The following is a 20,411-nucleotide window of genomic DNA, read 5'->3' as shown; positions in this document are numbered from 1 at the left end:
CAAAATTCAAGAAAGTTTCATGCACATAAAAACTTCTATTTTTTTTTTTCAGTATGGTGATTTCGTTGATGCTCATGTGAGGTTCAAGATGATTTCACCTTGATGAACAGATGAAATATAGCTGTTGGTACCTCTTGAAGACTCCCTTTCTTTGGTGCATCATAGAAGTGAAGGCATAGTTACATCCACCAAGGAGGTTATGTTTTTGTCAGTGTTGGCTCATTTTTTCATTTGCCTGTTTGCAAAATGACTCACAAAGTTGTGAACGGATTTGGATGAAACTTACAGGAAAAGTTGATAATGACACACAGAATGGATGATTAAATTTCAGTAGTGATCTGGAAATTTCTATGTTTTTTTGAAGGATTTTAAAATATCTTTTGGCAAATAGGGTCATTGAACTTGACAGTTCAAACTAAGTTATGTATATTTGAGGTTTGCATACGTGCACTAAAGCTCGTGCTCTGCTCGAGGGGGCCCCACAGTAGGAAACTACTCTTAAACACATGGCTCCTTTACTGGAAAATTGGGCAATATTCAGCATGTGTATATGGGTGGAAAAGAGCTGCTTAGTGGAGGTCTGTGCTCTCCAATTGCTTTTCTAGTTGAACAATGCTTTCATTGTGCTAAGTATCGGCTGCATAGTTCTACTTGCTACCAGATTATTTCATATTGACTAATATGAAGCAATGAAAATATGACGGCTGCAGATAAACATTAAGTGCTTGATAAAAGTGCAAATCTGTGCAAGAGCATAGACATAATTTCCTATAGACACTAACATTAGGATAAACCATTCAGTGTAAGGTTTAATAGCATGGTGACATTTTTTCGCAGATCTCATAGAAGTGACAGCATAATGTGTTAATGCCACATACACTATAATGTTTGTAACTATAGAGGGCGCAAACCCATATGTGTAAATTATTGGTGAAACCTGTTTGGGACAACGTTTCGTGAAAATTGTCAGTCTCTGGCATTTTCAGTAAAATCCTTGGTTTTGATTGGCTGAGAAGCTCTGATCACTGACTGTTACCATGGTGATTGTCAGAGACTAATAATTTGTCAGTGCTGACAACTTTCATGAAACGGTGTCCAGACCACTGATCTTTAGAGATCAGTGGATCAGACTGAAGCCATTATTTCTTTGACCTGAATGAATGACCACTGAAACCTTAACCAAAAATGCTTCATATCTGCACTTTTTTTTAGTGATATCACAAACAATTCTTAAAGCTTTTGTATACCGGAGTTCATTTTGATTCATTTGAACTTTATCACACAATCAGTAAGCAAGGTTTGACCATGGTTTGCAAATCTCTAATAAATATCCTCCACGATGCTAACAGAGTCTTTTTAAAAACAGCAATTTAAAGTTTCTTCCCAATGCATCTATACACTTTCATTTTATGTGGACATCTCAGATTCAATTCGATGTAATCAAAAACATATCTGTGATAGATAAAAAATTCATATCTAATTGCAACTAGACATTGTCCTCAATCAGTTTGTGCAAGGTAAATCAACTAATAAGCTACCTTTTACAGTAAACTTTTTTATGGAGATCACCCACATGAAGTTGGACACTACCTCTCAGACCTTATTCCCACGATGAATAAAACAGGACTGGTCTCGACTTGTCAATTCCCGACGAAGCCCTATTTCAACTGTGGATAGAAGCCCAGTACCATGTCAGTAATCTCTCTCGTGTGGCTCCCGATACTCCAGCCCAAGATGGCGGAAGATGTCCTCCTCGCTGTTGACTGGGAGAGGTATTCCTTCGTGAATCTTCTCGTTGCCTCGCCGCACCACACCGGTCCGCAGAGCATGCTCGGACAGGGACATGCCCTGAAAGAAAGTCCAGAAGGAGGAGTCATAGTTAGGTTAGGTTTATGCAATTCAAATTCATATTCACTTTTTTTTTTGTTAGAGCATAACATTACAAAATATTTCATTTCATTTCAATTACATTTCATTACATAATTCAAATATAACAGAGCAAACAACAAGAATATAATAAGTTGATGCAAGGCATAGAAATATTCCCTTTTTCAAAGTTAATAAAATAATGTAATCCTACAATTGCTTTAATACTATGGTCTGTACCATGATCACAAATGAGAGCAAAGTACATTCTATGTGGTTGAAACTTTGCTTTTACCTCTTACGAATACTGTTACCTTTTTATCAACTTAATTTCATGCCATTTAGGTCAGATGTAACTTGGGGATTGATTTCATGATGTTGCACAGCAATAAAAAAAAACGTATAAAAGCCCCATTATTATAGGTACAGCGTAGCACATAGGAAACAAGAACAATTTGGTTCTAAGTTTTTTCCAAATTTACAAATTTTCTCATCATCTACATTCCAGATGGACACATTGTGTATTGAAAGTGGCTTTACGTAAGGAAAATTCAGGAAAGATAAAAGTGAAAAATGGTCATTAAATTAACATTTACAACTACAAATGTCGCTATGGCGACTGGTATGCCTCCACCATAATGCATGGTTTTCCTAATAGGTCTATAGTACAATGTCTTGACAATGTAGGATAACAGTTTCACAGAACTGGCAAAACATTAAAATGACAGATTTGTCACAAATGTGCTGAATATTCACTTTCCTTGAACTAGGTTTAATTGGATGAATGGCTAAATTGTCTAAGAGTGCAGGTATTTGGGAATTTGAGGATTTTTACCCTTTTATACGTTTATGCATTAAGTAATTTTTAAAGTATGGAGAAAAAGTATAATTTCAGTAATAAATAGTAAAACATTAGCATTTAAACCTGGCCTTTGACCCTTGACCTTTGACCTTTGACCTTATGACCTTAAAGTTCCCAAGAGAATCACTGTCAGGTAGAACATGCATAAATATGTACTAAGTTTCATGATGATACCTTGAATCAGTTTTGAGATATGGAGGAAGAAGTGAAATTTAGCACTTTCACTTGAACTTTAACCTTCTGACATTTGAACTTTGGGCGAGAAACTTCCCAGAGAATCTCTATTGGGCAATACATGTATATATCAAGTTTCAAGAAAAAACATCCAGGCATTGCATAAATATGAGGGTAGTAGTGACATTTTGAGGAGTTGACCTTGACCTTTGACCCCTGACCTTTGACCCATGACCCCCAAATTCCCTAGATAATCACTGCCAGTCAGCACATGCACACATACTAAATTCCATGAAGATACCATGAACCATTATTTGCGAGATATGGAGAAAAATGGGTAATTTCAACATTTTGACTTGACCACTGATCTTTGACCTTTGACCTCATGACCCAAAACTCTCTTTGGAGAATTTTTATTTGGTAGTACATGTATACACTAAGTTTAAAGAAAATACCTTCAGGTATTGCATGGATATGGGGGAAATAGTGAAATTTTGAGTATTTGACCTTGAGCATGTGCACTTAAAAGTTAATAGGCACAGCTTTGCCCACTCATACATATACATGCCAAGTTTCATTACGATACCTCAAACCGTTTTTTAGTTACACTGTCTACAAAATTGATTAGGGACGGAAGGCCGGATGGACGGACGGACAACCCGAAAACATAATGCCTCCGGCACCACTTCGTGGTGGAGGCATAAAAATAGCTTCACCATAACTTCAGAACACTATTTGGTTGGCTTGCTTGTTAAATGTTTTCTTCACCACTCCCTTTTCTCCCTTTTCTGTCTATTTGAGGAAAGTGTCGGCTTTTCTCAGCATCGATCTTTAGTGCTATCTTATTATCATGAGCAATCATAAATTTGGCACCGACAAAAAGAAAAATAACCAGAACGAGATTTCAATTTGTCATCCTGATGATTGCCTAGGTGATGAGCAACTATAAATTGATGAAGATCTGGCACTGACTGAAAGAACCATAATTAGAATAAATCGAGTAATTTGGCTTTCATTTCTTTACAGAAAAAAAAAAAGAAGTGAAATGCCACAGCTCTGCCAATCAGCGACAACTGCCGTCTGTTTGTTGACATTGCTTTGCGGCGGGATTACACACATTATACACGGTAAAACACCTTCGCATGGGGGATATTATTTTCACTGTGTGCAACTCGCCACGTACCTTTTTCTTGGCGAGCGCCCTCATGGAGCGATTGAAATGCCCCGATCCCGTGAAATGAACAAGAGCACACGGGTACTCGCTGTACGGTGCAACTATGATATCAATGCGACGATGCTGTGAAAAAACAACACAAAACACACAAAGCTCAGAAAGAAATAACGAAGTAAAAATGCATAGGAGGAATAAAAAAAAGTTCAGCTTTAAGTTTGTACCATTTCGTCCGTTGCCATTCAGGTTAATTCACCACGCTTTCTTGCCTTATAAGTGCATGTCTCGTTTTGTTGCTCTTTGATTCTGCTTGTGATACCAATCCATTGCCTGCAATATGCTGTAATGCACGTAGCGCAACCAATTTCCAGTACATTGTATATGCAATGTATAGATTCGGTTAACAATTTATAGATATCGAACAAAGGCTATAAATTCATTTCAACAGATAACAGACTACGATGTCTACTGGTATGATGACGAGATATAGCGGGATGTAAGTAACAGCATTACTAGCACTGCTAGAGAAATCAAAACCTGCCACTCCGGACGTTCACAAGAATACAGGAAATAGAGTTTTTGTTTGTTTTCTTTATTTCAAACCAATAGTGAGTGTCAGTTTATAATTACTAGTAATGACGTGTTGTTAGTATTATACTGAATACATGGGAACCGGATGTGCTGAGTACACGGGAAATCACCAGATATTGGAGACACTTGGGTCAGATTTTGAAATGATGGCAAAAAGTTGAGAATGGTGTCATAGCTAAACCATGTTCTCGGGACTGTATATTATCATAACCAGAGTGTTAATACTTCTTTTTTATACATTATTTACGATAAGTACAAACTCGCACACAGCTTAAAGCTGTTCTTCAGAAAGCCCCTTATTGCAAAGATAAATGATTGCAGTTTCTTTATCAAAGGTTTATTTCTCTTGTTCGTGGCAACGTACTAAAGTTTCGCAGATTTTTATTTCTATTTTATTATTACTATTTTTTTTTTTTTTACATATTCAAATTAACCTGCCCAAGGAAACTGATTGTCTAAAATCACTCTGAGGTATTTAATTGACAAAGGGTCTCCAGGTGTCTTTCGTGTATGTGAATTCTTACACCTCTAAACTTAGTTATTAATTTTCTTTCTTTGTTCCAAACAATATCAGCTTACACTAACTTGTATACATTCAACAAAAGCCCACATTGACAGAGGCACGTGGTGGCTGATTTCAGATCGATATTCGAACAATAGATTATTGTCTATATAGAACTGATTTGGATCGTTTGACTCGACACACAATGTGCAAGCATCGTCTGCATACAGCGACATCTTACAATGTTTCATCGCATTCGGGAGGTCATTCAAATGCATGCAAGATAAAAAGAAGCGGGCCAAGAATTTTGCCCAGGGGAACGTAGTGTTTGACCATGGACCTACTACATGGACGTCCATCGCTCGTTAATTAATTCATGTACCTATTTCTGTCAAAAGTATCACAAAACATTCTAAACATGCTTTCCTGCTTTGATCCCATCATGTTCGCCGACAGCCAGCCTGGACAAAAACAACACGGCGCTTTGAGAAATCTAAAAACCACATGCGCAAAAGATATTTAGCTGTCTTCATGTGTAGTTGTAGTCGGTGTACTTCTCTTGGGAAATCATCGCTCCAGCAATTTCATTTGCGGAATGCACTTGCTTTACAAGAGAAAGAAAATATTTGGGCAGGTTGGTTGTGACTTGTAATCTAATTTTTCCCATTTTTTCGCACATTTTTTCAAAGTAAACACGGACAGTATCCGTAGACCGACATGTATGCCTTTATACCATCAATGTTTACTGCGTGTCCACAAGATAGTGTCCACTGCAGTAATTACCAATATTGTGTCACAAAAATTGTCATGTTTTCAGGTTTGCCACTCCCCATCATTGGTGTTTATTCAAAGGCAGTTTAGTCTAAAAAGACACCTCAGCCAAATAAGACCGACATGAATAAAACGATTCTTTTGTAAGTGACGATGCCGATTACAACATCGTCATTATGATTTATATCCAAACATCTGAATGTACTCATTCAGATGTACATACTCAGGTGGCAGCAGTGATGCTAGGATCAGAGAAAGACCTATGTGATTAGTCCATATGTGTCGTAGGACCATGGTTTGACATTCATGACAATTTGAGTACTGATGTAATTTGCTGTTTAAGGTATTAAAGAAAATAGTCACCGAACCATTTCAGCACAGTGTGCTCAAAATCTTTAGGCTAAAAAAAAAAATACAGGATTATATGCTACTAACTACTAATAATAATTAGAACAATGATAATGATAATCATGAAGTTAATGTTATAATGACAACAGTCATGATAACAGTGACATAATGATGATTAAGATTACAATGAACAAAAGCGTATAACAGCAGAATCAATATTTTGCTCATTTCTTCGTTGTACCTTTCTGTTTTCTCCCGGAAGTCGGCACACACCCATGTACTTTCTTTGCTCACCCTTTTCTTCAACTTTAATGAGATCATCGGTGATAAAACCTGTGGTTGGAAAACAATGAAATACGAATGTTTATGATAATGTAATTCTTATATAGCCGAGTGAATTTACACAGTGTGTTTGAAAAGGTTGTTAGTGGAAAATTGAGCAAAGAAAATGGGATTCCATCGGGAATCAAACTCGAGACCTCCAGATGCTAGCCTGGTGCTCTACCGACTGAGCTATAGAAAGCCCTAGTTCAGTATTCGTCCCAGAAACCCTAAATTCTCAATGCTCGTTACGCGTAATTGTTTGTGTGTGTGTGTATGTGTGTGTGTGTGGTGTTTTTTTTACCGTCTCCTGAAAACAGTTTACAATGTTCATTCTCCAAACAACTTTCTTGTATTTTAACTTTCCAAACACAATTTTGCTGAGCAGACGAGACACTAAAGACGCCAATTGACATATTACTATCTCACATAATATTTTGCTCTTTGTTATAGATCTCAGTTAAAGCTCTCTATTGCGATCCACTCTGCATGTTAAAAAGCTACCCATCCAGGCTACAAAGCGTTATATTAATGGGTTAGTCAAATACTGGTTAGTGATTGGCTAAACACAGTCACGTGATGGAGGCACATTGGTTATGTTCGCCCATGGGCAGAACATTTTTGTAATGTTCTCCCATGGGAAAATATTTTCAGGTAACAAAATGACGAACGATACCAAACAATTGAACGATCATATTTTTTACGCAATCGATAGGATAAATTTGCCTATTCTATACAATGTGAAAAAACAGATATGACTAACCCATAATGTAACAGATGATGACTTTTGTTGCCGGGAACATGTACCAAACGTTCCACCCTCAGGGTTTGAAATGCTATTTCGGGAGGCTATAAGTCCCTCGACTTCGTCTCGGGACTTATAACCTCCCTCAATAGCATTTCAAACCCTTCGGGTGGAACATTCGGTATGTTCCCTCCCCCTCCAGTCATCATCTATATAATGTTTTTAAAGACAGTCGCGGTCACCCGCGCGCGCGCGCGCACACACACACACACACACACACACGCACACTTTTTGCTATATTTTCCTGGCATGAGTATTCCAAAGAGCAAGATATTTTCCAAAAATGCAACGTAATCAACAGAACAAGAACAAGCCTCATGCATTTTTTCTCACAAACTTTACTGACAACAGACAGCAGACAGTACTTTGTAATATTGTTCCGTTGGCGGTTGGGCTGATACATGTAGAGTAAGTCAATTAAGGCGTGTCCTCTTTCGGGCCATCGCGTAATCATTATACCCTGTCTGCGCTACGCCCATTACCTTACGATGGGTTCCATACGCAAGCAAGCCGTCATCGCCGTGAGACGATGAGCATCGGCGTAAAAACAATGCCGATATGCAACAGACGATGATTTCCGTCCCCTTATCGTATAATAACTACGATAATTACACCACGGGATTATCTACCCCCACCTCCCACTATTAGTTCTTCCATCAAGTACGTCTGTTCCTTCGTCACTATTGTTTTGATGAGCCACACAATAACAAGGGTATATACCACGCAAGGCGCGACAGGATTTATCAGTCTTATGAAACGACCATGGTAGTGGCGTGAGAGGATTTGCCAGTCTTATGAAACGCTGATGTCAGTGAATTAATGGTTTTGTTGGATCTGCTTGGCATTTCGATTCAAATTATTGACTCTAATATAAATACATGGTGGCGAAGAAAATATAGAGTTGGAAGCCATAGGGGACTTTTCAGAGTTGGAAGTTACAAGCGTAACAATCACCATTCGTGTTTGGACATACTCGTGGGCATCCTCGCGACAAATCGACATACGCGTTAACAACGTTATAAAGAACCCGTCATCACTTCTGCTTCGTAAACAGCAAGAAAAAAGGAGAAGAAGAAGAAACGTTTAAAAAGTACCCAACGGAGAATTAATGCAACGTCACAAGACAAAGTTTTCCATCTGATGTTAATTAACCATCTCAACAAAAACAAACAACAAGAGTACTGACACACACACACACACACACACACACACACACACACACACAAATGATGATGTATGCAATAACAGACAATAGTGCGAGAAACAATGATCACCAGTATTTTGTTGTCATTATGGTACAGACGACATCCCACTAGGCACTCAATTTGCGAATTCATTTTCCTGTCAAACACGCCAGTGTTTGTGAGTCAGCATGTTTTCATGCCCCCCGATTTTTTTTTTTTTGTGTGTGTGCATATTTTGAATGAACCATCACCAAATGTAATCGATGTATTTTTTTATTGTTGACATTGAATAAGACATTATCGTACGTGGGTTATAAAGACGGTTTTCTGAGTGAACACTGTAACATCGAAATGCCGCGATTGCCAGTGATTGTACACGGTGGAGATCATCAATGGGGTCACAGTAATGACCTCTACATAGAGATCAGTGAGTCACAGTTATTTTCTTGACATTTTCTGTTCGCTTGGGGTCAAAGTTCACTGTGCGCGTCGGTTTGGAACAGGTGGACCATGCATTATGAGTGAATGTAATTCTACACCACGTTCAAGTTGGCTACACTCCACATCGTCTAACAAACAAAATTTTGCAAGCTTCATCAAATTAAATAGGACGTCATTATAGAAAACAAATAACAGATGTAAATCTAAAGCTTCCTTCTCATGCAGATATTTGCCATTCCTTTGCTATCTATAAGCGCCAAGTGTACCTACTGTACTATCTTTCTATCTCTGCCACGGATATGGCAAGTAGGATCCGGTGAAATTACAGGTGAGTAATATCTACGGAGGTACAATTTGTATTTTGTTTGGGCGAGCTCGCCAAGTACCTCCTTGGTTTGGTGAGACCCAACGCTCGTGAAAACTGCGTATTACAATGTCGACAAGTGCAGGGGCTGGGGAACCGGGGATGGGGGTCAGGACAGTCCCCCACCCCTACCGCACACTAACTCCTTTGGCGAATACAAAGAAAAAGAAGAAAAGATAACTGGGAGGGTGGTGAGGGGGAGGGGAAGGAAGCAATATTATATGACTCCAGATTCAACCAACCCTCCAATCACCCCCCCCCCCAAAAAAAAAAAAAAAAACACACACCAGGGGCGGATCCAAATTCTGTAAAGAGGGGGGGGGGGCGCAACTTACAGGCCCTATTTCTGGTGCCATTTCCGGGTTTCATTTCATTTTTTTCTTTTTATTTCTTTTGTTTTTAACGAAAAATAAAGGGGGGCATGAGCCGGTTGAGCCCCCCTCTGGATCCGCCACTGCACACACACACACACACACACACACACACACACACACACACACACACACACACACACACACACACACACACACACACACACACAAGAGGCCTACACCGCGGTCCACATCTTTTTTTTTTTTTAATTGCAGGACTCGTTGCATTCCAATATGACCGCGAATTTCAGATCATATTTAACTTGGGTGTGCCAACGATAAGCGGGGTCCAATTACGCTCGAAACACGTTGCCACGATGACGTCTTCAATGCTTGCCACAAAACGACATAATATGAATGATTCGGAAATCATCTTATGCTGTTGAAATGAATTTTATTATCATTTACAAAATATTGAATACGGTTCTAGAATATTCTCAGATTTGTGCTGTAAATGATGCTTTCAATAAAACACTTGTACAGAGACACAATCCTATATACATGACGTATACTATTATGTCTGTGTATTCAAACTACCAATGCCATAATTGAATCATAAAATGGGATTTGATTTTTCACAAGTTAAAGTACACATGTGCCTGATTATTTATAAAGCTATTTGCCATTTCAATGGTACAATTACACCAAATTATTTCGTCTTGTCGTCGAGGAAAAGGGGGTAGGCCTATATACGACCTATAATGTCGTGACGCGCTAGAACCGAATAATGAAATGGGATTTGATTTTCCAAGGTTAGAGTTATACCATTACATTATCAATAAAGCTATCTAAATTGCCATTTCAGCTGAACAATCGTAGAAAGTTATTTCGTCTTGGAGGAAAGGAACGAACGGGAAGTAGGCCTATATATTTGTGTCTTGGAGTGCCTCGAGCATCACGATTAGTATGGGAAAGTAACATAATATTGAAGAATATAAAATTACAAAAACAACAATGATAAATTATTACCAATCGATGAGATAATACCTTGAATTGATCACTAAAATATCAATTCCGCGTGATATACTCACACCGCAAAAACTCTAGTTTGACAACAGATGTAGCCTATACTGAAAATAAGCTTTCGGATGTGTTTGCAATATCGTTGTTGTCATTGTCACATCAGAGAGGACACAAAATGAAAACAATCAGCTTGCAGAGAAAACCAGAGGAAAGCCGAGTCACATCCTCATCACCTTCATCTCCATGACCATTGTGGAGAATAATAGGACGGGTGCTATTTTTGACTTCAACTGTCATCTTCAAATGAAATTCAGGGCGAGTCAGTAATATTCATATCTCTGGAAAAAGCACCTAACCACACCTATATATTATTTTGAATAATTCAGCGTCGACTAACAATGATTAATTAATTGAAAACGCTTTTTTTTTTTACAGTGTAAACAAACATGAAACTCGGTATCATTGGAATTGAAATTGAATGGTTTTTTTTTAATAATCTGTCCTTTTCTTGAGCACATAGGGAGATTACGCACTACTATTGTGTCATGCCCTATGTATATTGTTATATTAAAATTCGTGTTTATCATTATCATATCATCATTATCAACTAGTCACTTTGACCGGTGGAATAATTGCTAAATTTTCAGTGCACAATGTATTATGCTAAAACTACTTCTTTGAACAGAGTTCTGCTGATTCGTAAATTCTACGATATCGGTAACAAAATCGGACGGGTTTCTGGGCCATATGCTTAGGTTGCTCGACTCTGCCTGATAGCGTGACAACTCTGCGCTCCCTTCTCAGCTACGGGGAAAGACCCTCGTGAATTTAACAAACGCTTCATTTGGCCCGGCCTCTTCATTCCTTTGACACTTTCGATACAACAATGTATTAGTCCCTGGCATCTATTATGTATAGGAAACTGCTCGCTGATACAGCGATAATACGAGAGAGGCTCTTGGCGCTTCCGAGAATTGGCTCACCAGACGCACCTATATAATTATTACAGATTTTGAAGAACAATACTGATGATAATGTAGTTAAAGAAACTTCGAACTTGTAATTGGTTTGTATGTTTGTTTCTTTCATTAATTGTCACTGTTCATACGGCGTTATTATCTGTGAAGCGCTTAGATATATTTTGTAATGGGCAGGGCGCTATATATATATATATATATATATATATATATATATATATATACATATATATATATATATATACATATATATATATATATATATATATATATATATATATATATATATATATATGTCGATAAGGTAGTCCACGTGTTGGCAAGGTAAAAAGATAAGTAACAAAGCTGCAACAAAGTTCATGCTGTATTCACCAACGGTTTATTTCTTCACACAAATTTTCGAGCGTCTCGCCGCCCTTTCTCAAGTGTTGATACAACACTTGGATATGTGGACTTTCTCAAGAAAGTCACTTTCTTGAGAAAGTGACTTTTTCAAAGTGACTTTTTCACTTTTCCAACTTTCTCAAGTGTTGAGTATCAACACTTGAGAAAGGGCGGCGAGACGCTCGAAAATTTGTGCGAAGAAATAAACCGTTGGTGAATACAGCATGAACTTTGTTGCAGCTTTGTTACTATATATATATATATATATATATATATATATATATATATATATATATATATACATAACCAGTTGCCCAGACGGGCAAGTAGATTTTCAAAATTGCTGCAGAACACTTGAATTCTACTTGCCCGGAAAAGAAAGTCCAAAAATATCAGAAAATGAATTATATAGAAAATAACTTGTGAGTCAAGGGTCTGATAAATCATAAAGTATTAGACAGCATACGTTAATTCACACGCTTTGACACATTGGAGTAACAAACTTGGTTCGATCAAGTGTTGGTATCACATTGCAGGACTTCCTCATATCAGTGTTGGAGAGTTGCTGGAATGAAATAAAAACTGTTTTGCATTGATCGCTAAACAGTCATTATCTTTGGGCTTCTGTATGGTTGACTTAATGGGTGTGAGACATGGCCGGCGCCACGTTTTCAAAAGTGTGTGTGTGTGGGGGGGGGGGGGGGGGCACTTCCGGGTTTCATGAGATAACACGAAGAAGAAGAAAAAAAAAAGTCTTCGCCGCATCTTTCTCACTCCATTTCCGGCTTTCTTCAGCTGACAAGCAAAAAACAAAAACAAAAAAACAAACACACACACACACACACACACACACGCACAAAAGGGGTCCTCAGCGCCTTTACCGCGCTCAAAGGTTCAGAAAATCATCGGTTGTTCACATTGATGTCCAGTATTTCCTTCTTTCCCTCGTCATGCGATATTTCCCATGTTACCCTCTCTTCTTTTCCATTTCCTCTAAACCATGAAATCGGAAAGTAATGATGGTCCTACTAAGAAACTGATTCAATGACAAAACCCTCCTCATCTATACTTCCTTATTAGATTAGGCCGAACACTCAGCGAAAATATCTCACTTTCATATAGAACAATGCCAAGCTAGATTAGAATAGCAACACAACAAAAACAGTTTCGCTCACTCTTCACAACATTGTGTCTGGCGTTTGGTTTGCATGCAACACAATAAACCTCAACACGCGTTGAATTAAGATCAGGAGTTGAATACGCAACATCGAAATTTTGCTCTTCACAGGGGAATTCCCTTTCGTGACTGGTTGACGGTCAAAAATGAAGTGAAAGTGACATAAAATCGAACACAGAAATTACAGAGAGTTGTGGAATTTCAAAGGACAAATGAGGTATAATGCTCATTGGTATACACATGCAAATCAGGTCACCCAAATAACTCACAATTTTGCGCATTATGCACAGTATTCTCAACATTGAATATATCGTAACTCACTTCGAAATTAATTCAAACACGTGATGGATTGATATACCTTTAATAAAGTTATCGAGCTACGTAACCACCTTTCTTTAAAGTGAAAGCATAATTCTCAGAAGGACTCACAATTCATCTTCCACCACTAATTGGAATTTGCTCACAATACAAGGTAGGGTCTACCAAGAAACCTGTCTGGCTGACGCGATTTGCCAGGATAATGAGTTGTTTGGAGTATTTTAGATCAATAGTGCAAAAATGATTTAGATCGTATGCATACACGATTTATGCATAAACAATATGCATAAGGCTCTGAAACGATTTATACTGAAGCGCCCTCCCCATTTACAAGTGGTATAGGTAGAAAGTTACGTGCACGATGATCGATCGTGCTTTATAGCAATCGTATTTTCCACCAAGCTGCAAGCGATTCACACTATAGCGCGGAAGATCGATGGAGACTGATGTGGCCCGATTTGTTGATATCGATAACCAATTGTACAAAATTACGTACAATTGTATAGCAACCACGATCGGGTATAGGCCTATATGCTCTGAGATTGTAGTACGTCCAGGGAATCTTTTTGTTTCATATTTTTATTCTCCTTATCGAGGATAACTTGAAGATGGAGAGGAGTTTCCTCCTCACAATGTAATCTGAAACCGCCCGACGGGTTACTGGCATGTTAGGCAAGTCCTTAGAATGTCGACAATAGTTGCGGTAACACTGACAAAAGATCGCGTAGTTTAAGATCTCGAAGTTTTGCCATAATAGCCAGGATGACCGCAAATTTCCCGAAAACTTCTCGCGAAACTTCCCACTCAAACTATAAGGAAATTTGAACGCTCGCAGGTGACACTGACTGAAAGCGTCCAAAGTTTGTCAGGTGACCAATAGCTAGCTGTCACAGCAGACGGTCGCTCCTTCTTCTTTGTTGCGCATGCGCACCAGCAACCCTATTACTTCCAGAACTGAAACATCGAAAAGTTAGGCTGTCGGTGTGGAGGGACGAGCAAATATCGCGAAGACTTCTCGAGGATAAACTTCGCGATCTTTTACCAATGTGACCTGGGCTTTTGATATCATAATAATAATGTTTGAGTGATCGAAATTCTTTACTCCAGATGCATGTGATATGCCTCGTATAATACCGCCCTCGCGGTCTTTTACATGAACGATGTCAAGCAATCCGGACGAACAATATAAGCGGTAAGATATGAATAATTATTCGTTATTCAGGAGCGTCGGGAAAAGATTTTGCCGGCAGATGTACAGAGTAGTAAAAAAACAAACAAAAATAAAAACAACTAGATGCACTTCAAACGATCTGGTGCTCTGAACTAACATCACATTGACAATACAAGTAACTGCATTGTTCCTAGATCAGGAATAAAGGTGTGGGTCATAAAGTAAATAACAACAGCCACTTCTTTCTTTGCAATGACAAGAACAGCGTGAAGGGAGAGTATAACTAGTCATATGATGACAATAAAACAGAGGGAAGATATCATCCGGTGACTGGAGAGATAGGAAGGAAGTTTTGTGGGAAGGAATTGGATCAATCACAATACAGCCTGTTCGAATAAAAACAACAAAAAGCTATGGTTTCAGCTCTTTTCACTGAAAGTCACCGAGATCATGGAGATAACCACAGTTCCTCCTACATCCGTTAATTCTTGTCTCTAACATCCGCTATCCGGATTTAAAAGTTTACGGTGAACTTCTCACAGTTGGTTTGTATTGTTTTGATTACAGCAGGCGCACTATAGTATGGTTTTCATTTCTCTTTTTCATTTATTTCATTTTTTCCACCAGCTGCTTGAAAAGAAGATTATGATACAAAGTAAAACTGTCGAAAAAGGTCAACTAATTCAATGAAGGCATCAAAATAACAATGAAATTATTGCCGGCCTAACTGCCTCTCTGTAAAGGTTGATCTCAAACAGGAATGATTTCATAAAGGATTACAGGAAAAGTGAGACAGAACATTATACATAAAAGGCGTACATTAAGAGAGAACATGCAAGAATGTGACAAGTATTTTTAAAGGGCATGGCTAGTAACTGATCAGTGGGAATCAGTGGGAATGCTGGGGGATGATTGTTCCAATTCTTGTGGGATTCATTTAAGAGTACATTATATATCTATTGTTGTGTGAAAATTATTTGCTTCAGAACGGTCTCAAATTCAAGTAATGTGCAGTTTAATGTTTCAAGGTTAGCATGCCTGTACAGTGACGGGACATTAAACTGCACAAAATTACTTGAATATGAGACCGTTCTGAAGCAAATAATTTTCACACAATAGATATACTAAGTATAATGTACTCTTAAATGAATCCCACAAGAATTGAAACAATCATCCCCCAACATTCCCACTGATTCCCACTGATCACTTACTAGCCATCCCCTTTTAAAAACCCATGGATTAAAGGCATGATTTGCAAGTAAAGTTATCGTCTGAAAAGACGTTTTAAATTTCTCTTTACACAAGATTGTAAAAAGGCTGATGGTGCACTGAACAAAAGGCAATATCTGCTTAAACATTCCATAAAAAGGACCTTTATATTTCATCATTGTGTATATTTCGAAATATGAATAGAGTTGGGAAAGAAGAAATTTTTACCTTGTCTGGTATAATATAACAATGATTCTAGTCCTAAGAAATTTACGAAGTACAAGGAAATATTAATATATGAAAACACAAATTGATCACCAGCAAGTGTCTTTATTTTTTTTCTCTCTTGGCAAGCTTGATTAATTTCATAGAAATGTGGCATCAAATACCAAATTTCACTCTTTTGAGCGATCCTTTACACACCATATACGCCATTAGCAAACATTCACAAGTGCTAGACATCCTTTTGTCTATACCTTCCAGCCTGAGGCGTATACTTCAGTCACCACATTCTCACAAGTCAGGCATGCACAAGAATCTTCCACAGGTTCTATATAGTCCCTTTTTCTTAATTCACAAGCGGATTGATACTACTGAATCAAGAGGGGGAAGTGTCTTCCTTAAAGTTCTGACGTATTCACTAGCTGTGTATCGAGAGAAAGCTCCAGTAGCAGGAAATCAGCGTCGAACCCGGAAAAGTGGTTGTACGCGGTCTTACACGAATTGGCTTAATTACATTCTGGCTGTGAAAGTATAAACTGGAAACACACGCCGATTTAAAGGATCTTTCTTGATGGTGGCGCGGGAACATGCGTCCATGCAAAGACGTATAGAAGACAGGCAGCCTGTTTCTGGTTTCTGGCTGGGGAATTAAAGTTCGAAACTGATTAACACAGTTCTTTGAAATACGTTTTAGCTCCCCCTTCCTCATCTTTAAGACAGAATAATGATTATCACATTGACAACCCCCCCCCCCCAATAAGTAAATAAATAAATAAATAAATCCTAGTTCTCTTTTGTCACTGCCAGAAAAAGTACTAGTAGTAAATGCTTTGTAAGTCCCTGTCGTGTGATGTTCCTTGCGGAGCCGGGGCGCGCTAAGTCAGGGTTACCTGTTGAAGGCGCAGAAAGTGAGCGAAAAATACCACTTCCCCGTGCTTGGATGAGGGTTATAGGGGAGAATCACAGTCATGAGGAGGAGGAAGAAGAAGAAGAAGAAGAAGAAGAAGAAGAAGAAGAAGAAGAAGAAGAAGAAGAAGAAGAAGGAGGAGGAGAAGAAGAAGAAGAAAAGATTTTCATCGCTAAGAGATGAGTATACGCGTTCATACTGGCAATTTCAAAAACAGCTAGGCGAAACAAAGGCGGAGGTGGAGATCGTTCTGGGGTTTCTAGCCGAATTTTCGACGAAGGTCTGGCATGTGTAAAACCCCGGTTTTGCTCCAAAAACAGACTTGTATAAAAGATATTCTGATGTAGGCCTGCACATTACAAGAAATTCAAGAACATTCTTATTTTCATGGGTTCATACAAACACACACACACACACACACGTACTCTCTCTCTCTCTCTCCTCGTCCTCCTCTCCCCGTCTGCCTGTCTGTCTGTCTGTCTGTCTGTCTGTCTAACCCTATCCCAGGGCTGCCAACAATCATAACAAATCAAAATCAGGGACATTCCACAAAACCATCAGGGAGATCGCTGTACGGTATACATGTCATATGAAATGAAATGAAATGAAATGAAATGAAATGAAATGAAATGAAATGACAAGAGAATGATAACACAAGCCTCCCTCATTTTTGGAATTCATTACTTGTAACCGATTTTTGGAATTCATTTGTACCTCATTCCAAAAATGAGGGAGCTTGTATTATCATTCTCTTATAATGACCAGAAGAGACTGTTCATGTCATATCGAGGAGCTTCCTACGCAATGAGGGAGACTTGTTAGCTCTGCGCTCAAGACCGTTATTGTTCTTAAAGGGATGGTACAGTTTCGGTTGAGATGGGGCTTCAGGTTTCTGACTTCTCTTGACGATATATATATATTCTAAGATAATGAGAAACATTTTATGAAAAATGAAAAAGCATATAATTCTAACAGAAATTCAAAATTTACCGATGAAAATTGGTTTTGAAAACTAAATGGTTGAGATATCCAAAACAGTGCAATTCTATATAAAAGGTGAGACCCACCTTTTATTAGGATCTCTTTGTTTTACTTTGTTTTTGGATATCTCAGCCATTTCAAACCCGATTTTCAATGAGTAAAATTTGAATTCTTCTTAATATTCATAATCGCCGCCATTTTGCGCAGGTCGTGAAATGCTGGCAAGATGACTGCAAAGGGATAAATCTGACACATGAATGTAATTATGATGTTGAAATAAGTTTTGTGAATAAATATTGGGAAACGTTGATCACCTTCTTCATCAATACTTTAATGAGATCAGAGAAAGGGTACAGGTCAATGACAGCACGGACTTCGTTTCCTTAACTCATAGATGTTCAGCTCTCGATCCGTGAATGCAATTGATAATAAACGACCGGTAATTATGTATTTGTTTACTCTATTATGAGCATAATTATGATTGTATAATAGTATATTGAGAATTGTATTTTATGCATATGTATGTATATGCATGTAGATATAGTTACGTATATTTGTATAAATGCCAACAGAACGAATTTCCTATATTGGACAATATAATGAAATCTGAATCTGAATGTTACTTGAACTTTCGATCTATCAAGCTTTCTTGGGAAAAGTGTCACCAATCCAAGTTTCCAGGTCTTCTGGGAAGAGTTTACTTCCTGTTCATTTGATACGATGTATCCGGATAGTATGTTTCGTGTGAGGATAACAGTGAGAGTGTATACCGTATACATATACAGCTGTAGTGTTTTACGGGCACTAAATGGCACGCCATACTCGAGTTGGCTCAGTTGTACATAAACAATGGGGGAAAACCCCAAAATGATGAGTTCCACTGAAATCGGATAGGGTTTATCAAAGAAGAGAGATTTTCAGACATTCATTTTTGTTTTCTTTAATTGAAAACCCATACCTTTGGGAGAGGTGATGTTGTTATCACCCAGTAAGTCTCCTTCTGACCTACACACAAATCTTTATTAAGATTCCTGTTTTGTTAAGATTCCTGTCAAAAATCAAATAAAGCGAATTAGGAAGCATCATTTTGCAACCATTCAACAACAAGTGTTGAAATTAGTTACAAAACAAATGATGCTTCGTTGTAAATTGTTGCAATTATTAATATCAACAGTATCGCGATATTTCTACAGAACTTTTTCATGTCGAAACAAACCATAATGGGGAACTTAACATAAAATGTGACATCATTGCCTCTCAGTATTATATGAATAATCAATGTTGATCGTGTGGTCGTGGCTTCATAAGAGCATGGGGGAAATCCGTAAATGTTTTAATGACAATTCAGCCACGCTGTTTGTTTATTTCTATTCTTCGTCATTGGATGAGAAGAAAAAAAATCAAGTTGACCGTGAAGAGAAGCGTGCATCTTACGCTGACACAGCAGGGAACCCATCAGAACAGTGACGCACGACGCGCGTGGGCCGTCGCTTGAGCATTGTGGGAATTCAGAGCACCAACAATCTCTGCATATACTTCAAAGTGGTGACTACTGAGTTCTGACAACTTGCTCACTAGAACGTCCAATTTTCCACTGCCATTAAGAGTAATGGATGCATAATGGATGCATGCAAGAATGAAAAGCGACAACGAAATTTCACTAGACTGCACTAGATCTTGAGAGACGCTATGACTGTTCAGCGTCTCATTATTGATCCGTTACTTTAAGCCTCCGTTGTTCGTCTCCGTATGCTGAAACACACACACACACACACACACAAACACACACACACACACACACACACACACACACACATATATATATATATATTTGTTTGTTGTTTTTTTTTTACAGTTGCTTTCTCTGTAAATGATACAAAGGCATGCATGTTCACACGATGTCCTACCATTACCTATACAGTATCATTCACTAACTTGATCACTTTAATTCATATCATCAGAAGTAGTATGATTCAAGGAAATAACGTATCATATGAATTGTATCGACAGGAAAACAGATTTCGACCTTCTGCAAGCGCGATCACAGCTAGGTAATTTTGAAGACGTGCAAAATACTCGCTGTTGTTTCAGTTCTTTGGCGCAGAAACTATAAAGGGGTCACTGCATGGGAAACAAGCTGATCTATACAAGTTTTGGGGGAATCACAGGGGCACATTTCTTAAAACCTTGTTTAAGTTCTTCAGTGCGATAGAAAGCTTTCAAATAATTAATGGTATAGGGGTTTCACCAAAATGCAGCTTAGCATCAAGAATTACTGGAATTCTTAAGAGTTTCAGTGGTTTCTACGAAAGTGACAGCAACCGCACATGC

At 38.2% G+C, this 20,411-nt stretch overlaps 1 protein-coding gene across 1 annotated transcript in view; it reads right to left on the bottom strand.

Moving 5' to 3' along the window:
* Positions 1-1,559: 1,559 nt before the first annotated feature.
* Positions 1,560-20,411, bottom strand: part of LOC139708159 (DNA polymerase lambda-like) — an 83,913-nt gene continuing 65,061 nt past the window's right edge. The window contains exons 8-10 of the mRNA XM_071620133.1: positions 6,527-6,618; positions 4,086-4,199; positions 1,560-1,848 (exon numbers count right to left, since the gene is read on the bottom strand). Coding sequence (XP_071476234.1) covers positions 1,693-1,848; positions 4,086-4,199; positions 6,527-6,618 — 362 coding nt within the window. The 3' untranslated portion in view covers positions 1,560-1,692. The remainder of the gene's footprint in view (positions 1,849-4,085; positions 4,200-6,526; positions 6,619-20,411) is intronic.

The sequence above is a fragment of the Diadema antillarum genome, unplaced genomic scaffold (assembly GCF_040938485.1).
Source record: "Diadema antillarum isolate AM-2024a unplaced genomic scaffold, OU_Dant_1.0 seq00001316_RagTag, whole genome shotgun sequence".
In the NCBI taxonomy this organism is placed as follows: domain Eukaryota; kingdom Metazoa; phylum Echinodermata; class Echinoidea; order Diadematoida; family Diadematidae; genus Diadema; species Diadema antillarum.
Note: the sequence above shows the minus strand (reverse complement) of the source record. Positions and strands in the feature narration are given on the sequence as shown.